Source organism: Nicrophorus vespilloides, unplaced genomic scaffold (assembly GCF_001412225.1).
Source record: "Nicrophorus vespilloides isolate i.1.1-1 unplaced genomic scaffold, Nicve_v1.0, whole genome shotgun sequence".
Lineage (NCBI taxonomy): Eukaryota > Metazoa > Arthropoda > Insecta > Coleoptera > Silphidae > Nicrophorus > Nicrophorus vespilloides.
In genome coordinates, this window is record NW_017100102.1 from 341,696 (window position 1) to 357,390 (window position 15,695).

A 15,695-nucleotide genomic window follows, 5' to 3' on the forward strand; every position below is an offset into this window, starting at 1 on the left:
CTGATACATGGAAACACAGACTGAACATTGGGTCAAAATTGATAACCTAAAAACACTATTTTAACATTTAAATAACTAGTTATGTTATGATTATTTCTATCACCCATATTTAAAAGCAGCGTTTATGTATATATGCCTCTTATCGAGTAGTCATTAGATAAGGTGTGCATCCAGATTACAAATTAGTTGCATTTAGCTATTCGCACGCTAAAGTTTATAGTTTCTATGTTTACGTTACTTATATCATTTCAAAGGTGAGTCTTTTTACTTGTAATTTTATAAACTATTTGAAGCAAAACTTTATTTAGATGAAGGCCATCGTGGATACGGTTACTAAAAATATAAAATTAAAGGTTAAAAGAAACCACATTGATAATTTGGCATTCAAATTGCATTATAGAGTCACCATGCTGTTATTGTTTATATTAACGGTATTGGTAACATCCCAGGAACTTATTGGCGAGCATATTAAATGTCTTGTAGGATCTGGAGTAAACGAAAGAGTAATCAATACATTTTGTTTCTTCACTACAACATTCACCGTGGTGAGTAATATTAGTCATATTTAATTTGGTTAATATTAACAAAAATATCCGTAGATTAAATATTTAAATACCTCTTTCACGGATTCTCATTACATTCCGCATCCCGGCGTCGGTTCAATGGGTGTAAACTCAGATGAACCAATAATACACCATGCTTATTACCAATGGGTTCCATTCGTTCTCTTCTTGCAAGCTATCACATTTTATATTCCGCATTTAATATGGAAACGAAAAGAAGGTTAACATAATATAAAAAACTTAATTTTACTGATTATATGATCAAATTTTAATTACAGCTGGTCGTATTAAAAAGTTAGTTAACGGCTTGGAATTCGCTGTTTGCGCCGTAGACAATAAAATAAAATTAGATAAATATGAATTGCCTACAAAGACTGATATGTAAGTTGTCAATATTGTTTTAAAATTTTCTATATAGATTTAATATTTTATAGCAAGAAGAAGTTTGAAGAACTCAATATTATGTTTAAAGATCGCTTGATTGTTAACAAATCTTGGGCTACCTGGTTAATAACATGCGAAGTTCTCAATCTAATCAACGTAATTTTACAAATTTGGTTAACCGATGTTTTCTTGGGTGGTAAATTCCTAAGTTTGGGTCCGAAAGTTATCGAAGTGGGAATGGATGAAGTCTGGATTTTGGATCAAGTTTTTCCGAAAGTATTATCTATGCATTTGTATTTACAAATATTTTTTATTCAATGTTTTTCAGATGACCAAATGTAATTTTTACAAATATGGTGCATCTGGCACAATACAAGCTCACGACGCACTGTGCGTTATGGCTTTAAATATAATTAACGAAAAGATATTCACGTTTTTATGGTTTTGGTTCATGTTCCTTCTGGTCGTCTCTGCTTTTGCTTTACTTTGGAGATTAGTAACGGCTGTATTTCACGGAAAGAACCGGCGTTTTAACCAGATCATATACAGCACTATTACACCCGGAAAATCGAATCCTTGGAAAGTATTGGAGGTGACCAACAAATGTGATTATTTAGATTGGCTATTCCTTGGATATATTTCAAAGAATATGGATCCTCTTGTATTTAAAATATTCATAGTTCAACTTGCTAAGAATTTGAGTCAGATCGACGACAATACAATTTCGGCAGAATCCTACGAGAAGGGAATGGATTCGTTGAAACCGAATTATTTCAATGAACAAAACTTCGGTAGCATCGATAAGATCGATGAGATATTCAAATAAATTTTAATTATAACTATTTAATCATTTGTTATGTTTTTAATAAAAAAATACGAATTCTATGAACGTGTTTGATTATAAATCCTTTAAATCCAATTTTCTTTTGATGCTTGATAATCAAATAGGTTAGTAATACGGACTACAATTATACTAAAAAAAAATGATAAGATAAGGGAGATACGAAATCGAGAGTAGTAGATTTTGTCTGAATTTTTTTGTTATATTTTTATATTGTTTTATATTTATCTCGTGTGGAGGATTGGTCGCTGGCCTCCAGAAAAAAAAAGTAAGAATTTTTAAATAGAAAAAGAAAAGTATCTTTGATATATTGATTTTTAGATGTTGCGAATCGTGAATACCCTCTCGGCGAATGTAAAAATTCGATTAAATAAACATACAATCGACAATGTTGCGTTTCAATTGCATTACAGATTCACGATGTGGTTTATGATAGTTTTAACAGTTTTGGTGTCTACAGAATTGATTGGCAATCATATTCAGTGCCTCAGCGGAAATGGTGTTGATAATAGAGTGATAAACACTTTCTGCTTTTTCACGACAACCTTCACTGTTGTAAGTTTTGTATTTTTTCTAAATTATTTTTTTTTCTAATTTCGTGCGGTGATTTTTAGGTTAAATATATGAATAAATCTATGTTGAATCAACACGATATAGCGCATCCGGGTGTTGGTTCAACTGGAGTTAATTCAGATGAACCGATTCAACTGCATGCTTATTACCAATGGGTCCCATACGTCCTTAGTTTTCAAGCACTTACTTTTTACATTCCTCATATGATTTGGAAATTGAAAGAAGGTAAACTTGGTTTTATTAAAAAACAATATTATGAATGTTATAATTATATTTTTAAGGTGGAAGATTGAAGAATCTGGTGGCAGGTTTGGAACTTGCTGCCTATGCTACAGACAAAAATTTAAATATAGGAAAATTTAGAACACCAACAAAGTCCGAAATGTAAAAGAAATTACATAAATATATTTATACAAAAAATAAATATCTATTTGTTTTAGCAATCAGAAATTCCGTGATTTAAATCTGGCGTTTAGTAAGCGTCTGATAGTTAACAAGGATTGGAGCAAATGGTTGATAATTTGCGAATTCTTGAATTTATTTAACATCATTCTGCAAATAATATTAACTAATTGGTTTCTTGATGGCGCCTTCCTATCATTAGGTCCAAAGCTAATAAAAGAACATTTTGATAATAATTCCGATACTTTCATTCTGGACAAAGTATTTCCGAAAGTAATTATTTCCAGTATTTTATTTTTTATATACTAATGAATAATTTTAATCTTCAGATGACTAAATGCACGTTCCATAAGTACGGTGCGTCTGGAACGATTCAGTCACATGACGCCATGTGCGTTTTGGCACTGAACATAATCAACGAGAAAATCTACTCGTTTCTATGGTTCTGGTTCTTAATAATCCTGATAGTTTCTGTATGTGCATTGATTTGGCGTGCTGTGACTGCTTTGTTTGGAAGAAGTCGACAATTGAATGCACTCATTTATTCGATGGAGTATTCCAAGGAGATGAACCCCTGGAGAATCGTGAAAGCAGCGAAAAGATCGGATTATTTAGATTGGCTCTTCCTAACTTACGTATCCAAGAACATGAATCCGCTGGTGTTTAAGACTTTCATCTCCCAACTTGCGAAAGAATGGGAAGAAATGGAATTGATTCCGAATTTGCTGGACGAAGAAAATTCTTTGGACAGCGAAGATTATAAGGACAACAAACTTAGATATATCGACGACGACAGCTTTGGTACCATGAACAAAAAGCAATATTAATCATGTAATAATAAAAACCACTTTCATAGAAAATAAATAATAAACAAAATCATTTAGGAAGTAATGACCATTTCACCTAAATATTAATATGTGATACATAATTTTATACAAAATATACTTTATCAATTTAGTAATTATCAACGATCTATTGATTTTATGATTATCTAGTATATTAATAGTTTATAAACAAAATGTAAGTATGTCTAAATTAAAAGTGCATAAATAAATATTATGTCACTAAATAAATAATTAAATAAAAATATCAAGTTGCCTTAATCTTAAAATTTGCAATGTGCAGTAGTAATTAAGCAATCGATTTAGCTGGTTAGAAGTTCGATATCATTTGAAAAACCGAAGTTCAATCTAGTAGAATATATATAGTTTAATAATATTGTATAATTTTCCTACAGCTCTATTATTAGATTATAGTATAATTACTTCCTAATAAGATTATATTTTAAAACAATTAATAAATGATACTGATGAATTATAAAAGAATGTGTACGTTAGTTAATTTACAAAATGAACAGATATTTAGACAAACACATCTAGCTTATTTCTTTCACTAGCTTCATTAAATTTTTGGATAAATAATATCAAGACTGTTGCGAATAAGAAAAACAAATCATAGCTTGCTTTGAAAAAATCAATTCATAAATATCTTCAAGAACCTGAACATGTGAATTAAGAAGGTACAAAGAGAAGAACGAATTATTTGGTTCATTATTTAATGCTCTAAATAAATTGTGTATATGCAATCGATCGTGTGAGCACTAGAAAATAAGTTGTAAAAATCCCTTTTCTCTGTATTTTTTTGGAAAAATTCGAAAACCGGTTTTGTATAAAAGTTGAGATTCGAAAACTGTTTTTTTTAAGTCGTTTTTTTTATAAACTCTAGTGTACGTTATTATATGTAAATATTATGAATATTCATTTAATTTCAAAATGTGAAAAATCCTTCCTTATAATGTAAAAATTAAATAAAATGGTTTCAATCTTTTAAATATTGCAACAGTCAGTAAAAACTGTAATTTTTTGTTTATTTTGTTAGGTTTTGGAATGGAACACTCAATTGTACATTGAATATACGAGTTCTTATTATACGAAGGTTTCTATGTTCATCAAAATCATGTTAAACGGTCAATTGTAAATCATAAAAGGCAATATAGTAGTTTATATAAACGTTCATTATATATACAATAAATGATGTTAACATGCGCATATTATTTATTTTGATTATAACAGTGCAGTTCCTAAAAAAATGACGAGACTACGAAATATTTATTCGTATGCACAAGGAATTACCATTTACTAAATATGTAAATTCTAAACCAAAGTTGGTTTTCCCTAAAAATAGAAAAATATTTTCATATGAACATTAGAAAGGCTGAAAGACTTCCGTGAATGGTTATTTGCTAGCAGCAAATACAACATCTCACTATCTACTATTTGCCAATCATTAAATCACATTTGTTTGAAATTATTTTATGTACAGTTATAGTATTTTGCAATATTTACATTTAGTTATTGCCTATAAATTACCTTTATAGTTTTAAAAATTAGTATATTTATTACATAATCAAGGATAATACGCAATCAAATTTGCTTTATTTACTATTTTCATTGAAATTTAAAAATATTTAAATTCACATTCATAATGAAAGTAGAAAATTTCTCTTCTATGTAACCATTATTCAGTATCGTTAATTCCTAAAATTAATTTCTCCATTATTTTTCAATTACTTTTTCATTCAATTTACTTATAAAAAATGCTAAAATTTTAATATTTTTCTAAAATCTATTAATTTATATGTTTTTAAATGTGGAAAATTTGTACATGTTCATATATATAACAAAATTAATTTTGTAATTATATAGACAATAAACTAAGGAAATCTTGAAATATGATCAAGAAATATTTTTTTAAATGTAATTTGAAATGTCCCAATTTTTATTTATTTTAAAGAAATTAATATAATTATTCTATATTTATAATTTAAAAAAACTAGTTCATTTAGTATTTTATAAACAATTAATAAAATAAAACATAAAATATTGTTGTTAGACATTGTGAAACGTTTGTTCATCTATTGAGAATAGATGGGTCATCAACCTGTTACATTCCATACATTTATCAAATCTAGGCGCTGTTGACAATTTAGAACTCAGTTATTCTGAGGAGAATTTTAATTAAAATAATTTAAATAATATTTGATTATCTCGAAAGTTTCATATTATTAAACAAAGTAATATTTGTATTTGAAAAGTTACGTTTTATTTCATCTTTTATATAAAGATATATATAATATACATTTATTTCTTTAGAGTAGAGTTCAAATATTTGTGTCCAACGTGGCCATGGAAGAAGCGGCTCGATGGCCAAACAAAAGGATGGCGCAAGACGTGACACGTCGTCGCGAGAGTACAGCCGCACAACAGGTCTTGAATATCGGAGGAATGCCTTGTTGCGACCACTTAGCAACAGCAAAGCCGTGACCGGTTGCTGTAAGTAAAATGCAATGGGTACCTGTGCCCTTTGCAGCAGCAGCAGAATATCCCATACAGTATTATTCCTTTCTTAAACTTCGTGGCTCACTCTGCCACCAAACACGTGAATTACGTAACGCGGTGTTGGGGCGCACAGTGGGCGCTACCATATGGTCCATTTCCACGGTACTTGTTTTTCGTTTTTCCACGTTCAATTATTTGTAACCCACGTGTCTCAATTGCACATGCAAATTTCACCAATTCTTGAACATCTAGATTACGTCTCATCATATCAAAACTCCTATATCCATGAGAAGAAGTAAGTGCAGCGATCGTTCTCTCAACTAGGTCATTAATAAACTAACAATTAATATTACTTAAGAGATCAATTAATCTAATGCATCTCGCATGCGTATCCCGTTATTACAACTATAATTAGAATCGCCTGAAAAACAATACAATTTACTGAATGCATTAGCAGTTTCCATGCAAATTTCAAATATTGTAAATAATATCTCAAATAAATATTTTTTATTGTACTATATAAAAAAACTATTTCTAATAAAAACTAATAATATTTACTTCTTTCAGATGTTACACATAAACATTTGAAATAACTGTATCTGATTAATTTTCAAGTTTTATGTCCCTGGAGCACATACGTGACATATTTTGTAACGAAAATATATATGTAAATCATATCTTAGAAAAATAAGATATTGAGCAATTGATTCCAACGAATTTAATTTCACATTGACCAATAAAATAAGTCTATATTTTTGTGTTATTTCTAATATTTCTTCATCAATTTGACCCAGTTAAATTTAAATTGATTTTCTCCAAATTGAAAACTATTCATTGGTATTTCCTAGAAGCAATTTATATAAATTTATTTAAAATTTAATGTACACTTAAAGTTTTAACTAAAATATATTTATTTATAAGCGTGGTTCCACTGTATATAATTTTAAAACAATAATTATTTAAGATAAAATTACATTACAGATTTAGGAAGTCTGGGAATTTCGGGAATGTTATATTATCGCTACAACCTTTGAGATTAAACGAAATTGGAAAACACGTTAGTGACACGGCACGTATTTATTCTACCTGATCCATGTCACGTTTCGGTCCCCATTCTGTGAAAATATTTTAGCTTTAGGTATATTTCTGTTTGCCTTTTTTCGTGTGACCGACGTCTGGAGAATAAGTTACAGGAAGTGAGGGTGTAGAGGTATAAACTATCTCACAGGCACATTTCTTTAAATGTACAGAGACAAAACGGTCAGTCCACCTGCACCTGAATTATGCAAATGTCCATTACTTTAATTGTAGACTTTGCTCTAGGGGCAGTAAATGCAACTGGAAATTATTGTCATGCATTATTGTGAGAGCGCTGTGTGCGCAAGAAAAATCACCTTCATAATTAGACGATTTGTGAAAGCAAATATGCAGACGGCTAAGCAAGGTTAGATGTTTTCTAGAGATTTGTTTGACATAACATGGAACATGTTTACCTTAACTAGAATTGATCATGTATACGCATCGTATGCATGTTGCAGTTGAGTAATTTCTTACAAAATCTCTAAGTCTGATTCTATATTTGGTGCAATGCAATGCTTTATTTTAACGCAGTTTAGCATAGTTTTCTTGTTGACAAATTTCTTTCATTGGAATTTTACATGTGATATTAAGTGTATCCTAATTTATAATAGCTATTTAATGATTTTAACAAACTGTAGTTAAATTAAATACAGAGAATCATTTTAGTTTAATTCGAAAACCGGTTTCATATACAGTGGAACCTCACTTAACGAGCACCTCGCATAATGAACATTTCGCTTAACCAGCAAAATGAATTGCAAGAAATATGACTCGCTTAACGAGCGACGTTTCGCATAACGAGTGACGATGAGAAGTCCCGGATTTCGCGTCTGCTACATCATCTATAAAACTTGTGTATACATATTATGTATATTTTTGAATATGTTTCACTATACGAGTAAAAATGCGAAACTAGAACTATAAAATTAAAAAAAAAACATATTTTTAATTTAAATCGCTACGGTTTTCAGTATTAGAATAAATTTCATATTCATTTATTTAAATAAAATATATATATATTTCATAATTGCATTCATAAAATTGATAAGTGACTGAATATTTTTATTACAGATCATTTTATATCATAAATAAGTGAACATTTTATGATTTAATATGAAAAATTAAAAAAGTTATATTTTTATTGCTTTTTTTGTTATATTTTTATTTAGGCTTATATAATTTATTTTATTGTTATTTTTTATTGCTCCAAAATATTATTTTTAAGTGTTATTCATCGAAAATAGTTATTAATTAGTCAAAATTTAAATTCATAATAAGGGATATTAAAAAAATTACCTCTTAGTAATATTTTCTATAAAAAAAAATCTGTTCTTATATACAAAATATAAGATTTTATTATTATGTATTTGACATTGTACGGTGAGTAAATATATGCGGCAAATATTAGTATATTTATTATTCAATATTTATTTATTGTATTGAAACCTGCAATGGAACAAATTGATCAAACATTGGCAAGTGAATTTTTAGTGGTTACATTCAAATTATATTAAGTACTGCATCACACGTTTAAGTACAAACAATTGAAAATAGTTTTAGGTCACTGGAGCCAAAAACCTGTTAATGTAATTGGTAAATAATTGATGCGATAAGAGATTAACTGCTACTTTCACATGCACAACACTGGAAATGTCAACAGCGAGTTCAAATATTTATTGAGCGTCACAATTTTACTTTTAAAATTGGAACAAAAAGCGCATTGTTCCATTGTATCAGCTCAATTCGTTTTCATTTTATTGTAATAATAAAAGAATGGTATCAAGTTCTGTAATGTTTCCATGCATAAATGATGACTATACATGAAATATATTTTATTGATTTCCATTAATAAATCCGAATTATTATTTATTTACACATGTCTACATGTTATAATATTGTAATAATATATATGCAGTGGAACCTCGCTTAATGAGGTTTTATTCTTTTAATATGTGTTTATATAAAACAAGCGTACATAGTTTGTTTTTTATGTTATAATAATGGTTTGATATAATACATTTTTGTTTTGTTTTAACAGCAAACACAAATTATATGTGTAAAATATAATCCGCTATAAACAAAGATGACAAAAACAATCGATGATGGTTAATATATTTAAAAACAGTTTTGAAACTGATTTAGCAGGCGCCCAATTCGGGTCTTCACGTCATTCGTTATACGAAACGTCGCTCGTTAAGTGAGTCATTTTTCTTACAATTTACTTTGCTCGTTAAGCGAAATGTTCGTATTCTACGTTAATTTAAACAATATGCAGGCTTCTTAATTCCTAATTCAGCATGGATTTATATTACATCCTTTTGATTCAAGGTTTAACGTGTCGTGTAAACTATGCGTTAATTGATTGCTTATTCTTGTGATTAATCTCCACTCAAATGTTTACGTTCTAACTTTTTTGTCATACTTAACAATCAAAGGTAAAATCATAAAACAATTTGTTTGTTGTTATTTTTATGATTTAGATGGTTTAAGAAAATTAAATTAATGAAATATATGAAATGAAATATATACTTTATATTCATAATAAATTTTATTATCATTAAATCAAATATTATTTTATTTTAAATTTAGTAATACTATTGTTTTATACTTAGTGAATACTATTTTATATTGTTGCAAACGAAACTTCTTCAAGGATAAAGAGAATGCAAAGAGTTATCATTAGAATAATTCTTGGAGATATGCTTCAAATATGTTAACTTCTTCCGGTTCATGTGGTTTTATGTAATTATATAATTCCATAGCTGCTATTCATCAGAATCGTCTTCCGAGTAAAGAACTTTCTTTATAATAAGATATTACAAAAAGAATATGACTATATCTTTTTCCATATATAAATTGTTTGCGTATTATAAAAGTAATAGAATAAAATCAAAAAACTTCATATTATTGTCAATATCAGTACAAAATCATTTTTTTTGTAGATATTAAATTAAAATATACTAATAATCGGTAAGTACTACTTATTCAAGTCTTGTTTTATCAGCGTATCACATTTTTTAATAATATATTTATTATCTGTATTTGCATTTGCTTCGAAACTTTAATTCGGTAATTCGTGTTAAGTCTAGCATACACTATGTTTTATTAGATAAGACAAACGTGCAATGGCCTGATTAACTGGAAATGGATGTGGCTTTTCGATTAATTTTTAAACTTGCATTTTTAAACATATATCATTTGATAAAGTAGATTTCTTAGTTTTTGGTCAAATTTAAATGAGAATAAGTTCTGATTTGCGTTTAAATTAATTTAACTTATAGAAAATAAAATCTACTAGTATCTTGGATTGTTTTCATATTTTTCACATTTTACATACGTTTACGTTGTACTTAATTATCGAACAATAACAATAGTTTGAAATACTGTAAAAAGTTATATATTGTAACAATTACCTATTTTGTGTATTTTTATTGTACAATCCGATCTTTTGTTGGAGTAGTCTCATTCTTTCAATATTGGAAAAGGTCTTGGAAGAATACTGACCATTTTCAATCAGTTTCTCACATTTTTTTAGTAAATCTTAAAGAGGGGCAATTAACATTTATTGACATAGTCGTAAAGTCCTTCCTGGTATTCCCAAATTCTTCGAACGAGAAGGATTTCTTCATAATTATTTTAGTAATGTCTTTATTACAGAAACTAGTTCATAAAGATCTCAGTTTTTATTTGATTATAGATATCGTAGCATTTCATTAAGTCAAAATTAATCTAGTTTTAATTAGACGTTTTATAAGGCTCTCTTATAAATTACTATTTGATTTATACTGTTAGGGTTCATCTTATGATTTATTACTTCAAATATTTATTGAATTGAATTACCTTGAACAGTATAATTTTATATTTAAAAAAATAATATATTTTGTCAATGATCAATTAATTAAAAAATAATGGCCAAATTTGGTATAAAATAATAGTAAATTAAAATTTATTAATATATTGTTTGGAACATAATTAATCGACGACTTTAATCCGCATAACAAAAATTAATTTGTTTGCAATTGTGTCCAATTAAAAATCAGGTTGTTTACTGTAATGAATCTAATATTTTATGTAATGAAAAAATAAATAAATTGCAATATTATCTGTGATTAATTTTAAAATTAAATATAAAGTTGCTAAAAATAAACCTGAATTAATATTGAATATTTTAAAACTATAAAATACGTAACTTGATTTTGTAATATGTCATTGATTCTATTTAAAGACTTGTCATTTATGCGTTGGTATAATAGGAACTATGTGTAAATTTTAAATTGTGTGAAATATGATCTTCCTACATATGACTTTTAAAAATTGACCAGTTTCAATGTGTTATATTGAAATAACTGAACTTTAACAAATATATTGTTCAAAAGCAAAAGTGCTTATAAATTCTAATTATTTCCGAATAAAATATACAGCAATACCTCGCATAGTCCGGTTTGAAAATTTCGCTAAATTTTAATTTGAAAAATAAAAATAAATTGTAAACACAATGTATTTTTATACATAAATTAAATAGCTTGATTATGCAAACGTACAAACGAGCAAAATCAATAAACAGACAATTGTAGTACAGACGAGACTCTGAATAAAGTTTGTTAAATAACAACAAATTAATTGAATGAAATGCTGTAAGGTCAATTTTAAACAATTTATTTCAATTGAAACGGCCGAAATGCTACATGACCCCTAACCAGTGTTTTTTAATGGGAGCAATGAAAGATCAACGGGTGGAACAGAGATGTCACGAGATGCAGATTATTTCAATCGTTAGACCGAGCACGGGAATTCTACTGACATTAGGATGCACAGTGTAGATTAATAAATCCTAATAAACAGTAATAATGATAATAGGAGCAGGAATCACGTGCATTTGCTTCAATGAATGAACGTATTTACTTGTGCAGCATTTTAGGTAGAGGACATTTGGGATGCTGTTGTTATCCACATCTGCCTCTGCACGTCATAATTCCATCTATAAGGGCAGATGAAATTTGGGACACGTGATAGAAGAACAACATCTGGCATGTTACTTTATTCCGTCTGTCTCTAGGAATTCTTCATGGGGAGAAATTTTTCATAATATTTATATAATTCTGATTGTAACAAAGCTCATAATGTTTATAAATTATACATGAATTAAATTAATAACATTATTAGTTTTATTTAATATAATTTTTAAGAAAAAAAACATTTTTTAACAAAATTTATTTACAATCTTTTTATTGGCCATCGACCAAAACTTTTTGTAAGAATTGACAGGAATAGACAAATAATTTTAATTAAAATAGAAATAAATAGCACATTGAGTACGTAGATTATTACATAAATTATTAATACAATACAAGAAATATAACATACAGCATATTTTAATCAGAATTGGCAATTCCCTTTGCCATTTTGCAATTATAATAGTTTCACATGCTGAATCTGCAAGAATATTATGAGAACATTTATAATTCCGAATAATCGTTTTGTGCTGTATACATTCACAGATTATTATAAACCAAAAACAAAACTTTTGACATTGGTAGGACGTGATCATTTATAATAATACAGTCAAATTAAAAATAATTAAATTATATCTAAACTAATTATTAAGCTAGTCTACTCCGAATTAAACTTTAAAATATGACTATGAAATTGATCATATTCATAATTATATACATTTAATTAACGAAATACAGTAATTTACTTATTTTTTTACTTATTTTTAGAATTTAATTTCTCATTGTACATATGCAGAAATGTTCAAAATGCATATACATAATTCACTGCTACTCGTGTTAATCCAAAATGCTCATCTTCTTATGATGAATTGGTTCAAAATCGACTAACAGAATCATTTGAGTAGGTTGTACATATGCACACTGATAGAAAACGCCGTAGGAATTCATATACCGCATAAAAAGGTCCACACAAAAACAGGTGTAGTACAAAGTTTCTTACTGGTTGTAAATATATATTTACAAATGATTTTTTTAATTTGAACACAATTCGAATTAATGTATAGAAAAACTAAATCCAGAACTATATACTGTATTTAAAATTGAAGTAAAAAAAAACATATGATTGAATTTATTTTTGGAAACAAAGTTCAAATTTGAGAATAATTATTGTAATGAGAAAAAGAGAAATTAAACTACCGAAGAAGTTATGTATGTACGTTTATCAATAAAAATAGATAAAACGTAAACAGAATGTTAGAAAGAGGGGAAATGAAAAAAAAATAGATAAAGTATAGGCGAGAAGAAATTTATAAAAGCATCTTTTATAAGACATCCATTTTTAGAAAGTTTTTATTTTGGTTATTTGAAATTTTGTTTAGATTTTAATTTTAAATTTATTTGGTGTAACCAACTTATTATATATGTTTATTTCTTTAATATATGCATATTATAAATATTTAAAATGAACATTGTAATTAAAAATAACTCTAAAACACTTTGCATATACAGAAGTAATAAAATCTAAGTAAATTAAAAATATCAGTAATTCAAATTCTAGTGTTAATAACCAAATCGACTCGTATCAACATGTTATGGTGCCATGTGGTTTTCATTAAGAAGATATATATATATTTCTTTATTCTGTTCTGCATCTAGAATAAGGGTCATTGTTTTTCATTGACCGGTACGCTCTGCACACTCCTACTGTTTTCATTCCAGAAGTGAAAGAATCCGAAGCTCAGAAACTCGTTTCCGACAGCAGTTCAATAATAGTGTCACATTTGCACTTAACGTCTAACCACGTTCGGCATACCAGCAGTTGCTATAAACAAGAATCCCAAATAAAGCCATTGATACAGTTAAGAAGACCAATTAGATAATCGACGTTCAGCTAATTAAATGTGAATGTTCCAGCTACAACTTACATGAATCCACATTACGTATAGTAATTACACAAGATTGATTCTAAAATGTTTTTTTCTTGTTGTTAAAAAACGTGAACAAAATATCTTAATATAAATTTTACAATTCTTTTTTAAAACAATTTAAGATTTTCGAAAATACGATGAACATTATAAAAAAAACGCATTTGATCAATGAAAATTGTGTATTTTTTTTTTATATATATATCGCTACATACATGTATACTTATACTTCTACTCTTATATGTTATTTAATCCGAGTAGTAAAATCCATAAATATTGACATTTGATGCGAAATAACTTGATTAAAAGAAAAATATAGTTGATAAGATTTAACAATGAGTATCTCGTCTAGTCTCAGCTTACAAAATGTGTTTATTTATATTCCCATGCGTATTGATTGCTATCATTGAATTACAATTATATAATGCATCATAGATTTCCGGCCATTTACGTTTTTTGCGGTTTCATATAAAGGATCCCACAGACCAACACGATAAAGCATGAGCGAACGTTGCGCGTAACCAAACTACGTGGCGGGAAATTTGAATAACTACATATAAGCAATAGATGAAAAACTAAACTTTTTTGCTACATCCTTATTTGTATGGAAATTTATGTAAGAAATAATCATATGCATGCATAAATGATATGGTCTTCAGATTGTATCATATGAATAATTAATAAATGCTAAATAATTGATCCTGCATTCCACGTTACCTAAAGTGCAATGTGTTAATCAAGCATAATTTATTAGCTTATGAATAGAATATCCATCGATGAAATAATGAGTTTCATTATTAACATTATTTAATTTATTGTTATTTAATTTAACTTTTTATTTCCAATATGTTTATTAATTAAATCATTTATATTATTTTACTATTAACAAATATTGTTTTACAAGTTAACATATAGTTTTACTTTGAAATATAGTTGCAAATTATCTTGTTTTATTCCACAGATTTTACAATTACAGATAATTACAAATTTTGAAGTTATTAATCACTACAAGCAATCCGGGTGATGTTGCTAAAAATGTTAACTTCCATCTTTTAGTTTTTTAAATTTGTTACAATTTATACAAAAAACAATTAATTTAAGCTATATTTATACTGTAAAAATTTCGATTTGTGTTTATAAATATTAAATACTGTTGGTTTTAAATATTTGTAGATATTATATTAGTAATTTTTAATTTAAAATAACATTTTACTATCCATTTAAAAAAGTGATGTAACAAATTATAATAAACATTCAATGGCTAAAGTACATCGTGTTTAATGTTCTTTTAAAGCAAGATCTAATAAATATCCATAGTAATAACATATTATGTCACATCTATTTACAAAATAATATGAACAAGAGGCATTTTGATAGCCACAATCTTTAATAAGTGCGTGATATTGCATAATATATAACTTACATAAAACAAAATATTGTGTGTTTGGTATTGCTTTAGCATAAATGATTACCACAAAACTGTGGAATCTTATAATTAATTTAAATAAGTATTGCAATTTAGATTATTTCAAGATTTCTACATATAGGGAACACATGGGCTCTAAATAAATACAACGCATGATTATTTTAAAACAGACCCATTCATGGCCACATATTTGCAACGCTCTCGGAATATC

At 27.5% G+C, this 15,695-nt stretch overlaps 2 protein-coding genes across 2 annotated transcripts; both read left to right on the forward strand.

Moving 5' to 3' along the window:
- The first annotated feature begins 156 nt into the window (after nt 1-156).
- On the forward strand, nt 157-1,781 carry LOC108568120 (innexin inx7-like). Its single transcript, XM_017929048.1, has 6 exons — nt 157-254; nt 309-545; nt 600-783; nt 842-944; nt 998-1,223; nt 1,276-1,781. The coding sequence occupies exons 2-6, from the start codon at nt 309-311 to the stop codon at nt 1,771-1,773; spliced, it is 1,248 nt and encodes a 415-aa protein (XP_017784537.1). The 5' UTR covers nt 157-254; the 3' UTR covers nt 1,774-1,781.
- Nucleotides 1,782-2,109: 328 nt separating this feature from the next.
- LOC108568112 (innexin inx7-like) lies at nt 2,110-3,679 on the forward strand. Its single transcript, XM_017929036.1, has 5 exons — nt 2,110-2,343; nt 2,403-2,586; nt 2,643-2,745; nt 2,802-3,036; nt 3,093-3,679. The coding sequence occupies exons 1-5, from the start codon at nt 2,110-2,112 to the stop codon at nt 3,588-3,590; spliced, it is 1,254 nt and encodes a 417-aa protein (XP_017784525.1). The 3' UTR covers nt 3,591-3,679.
- Nucleotides 3,680-15,695: the final 12,016 nt, after the last annotated feature.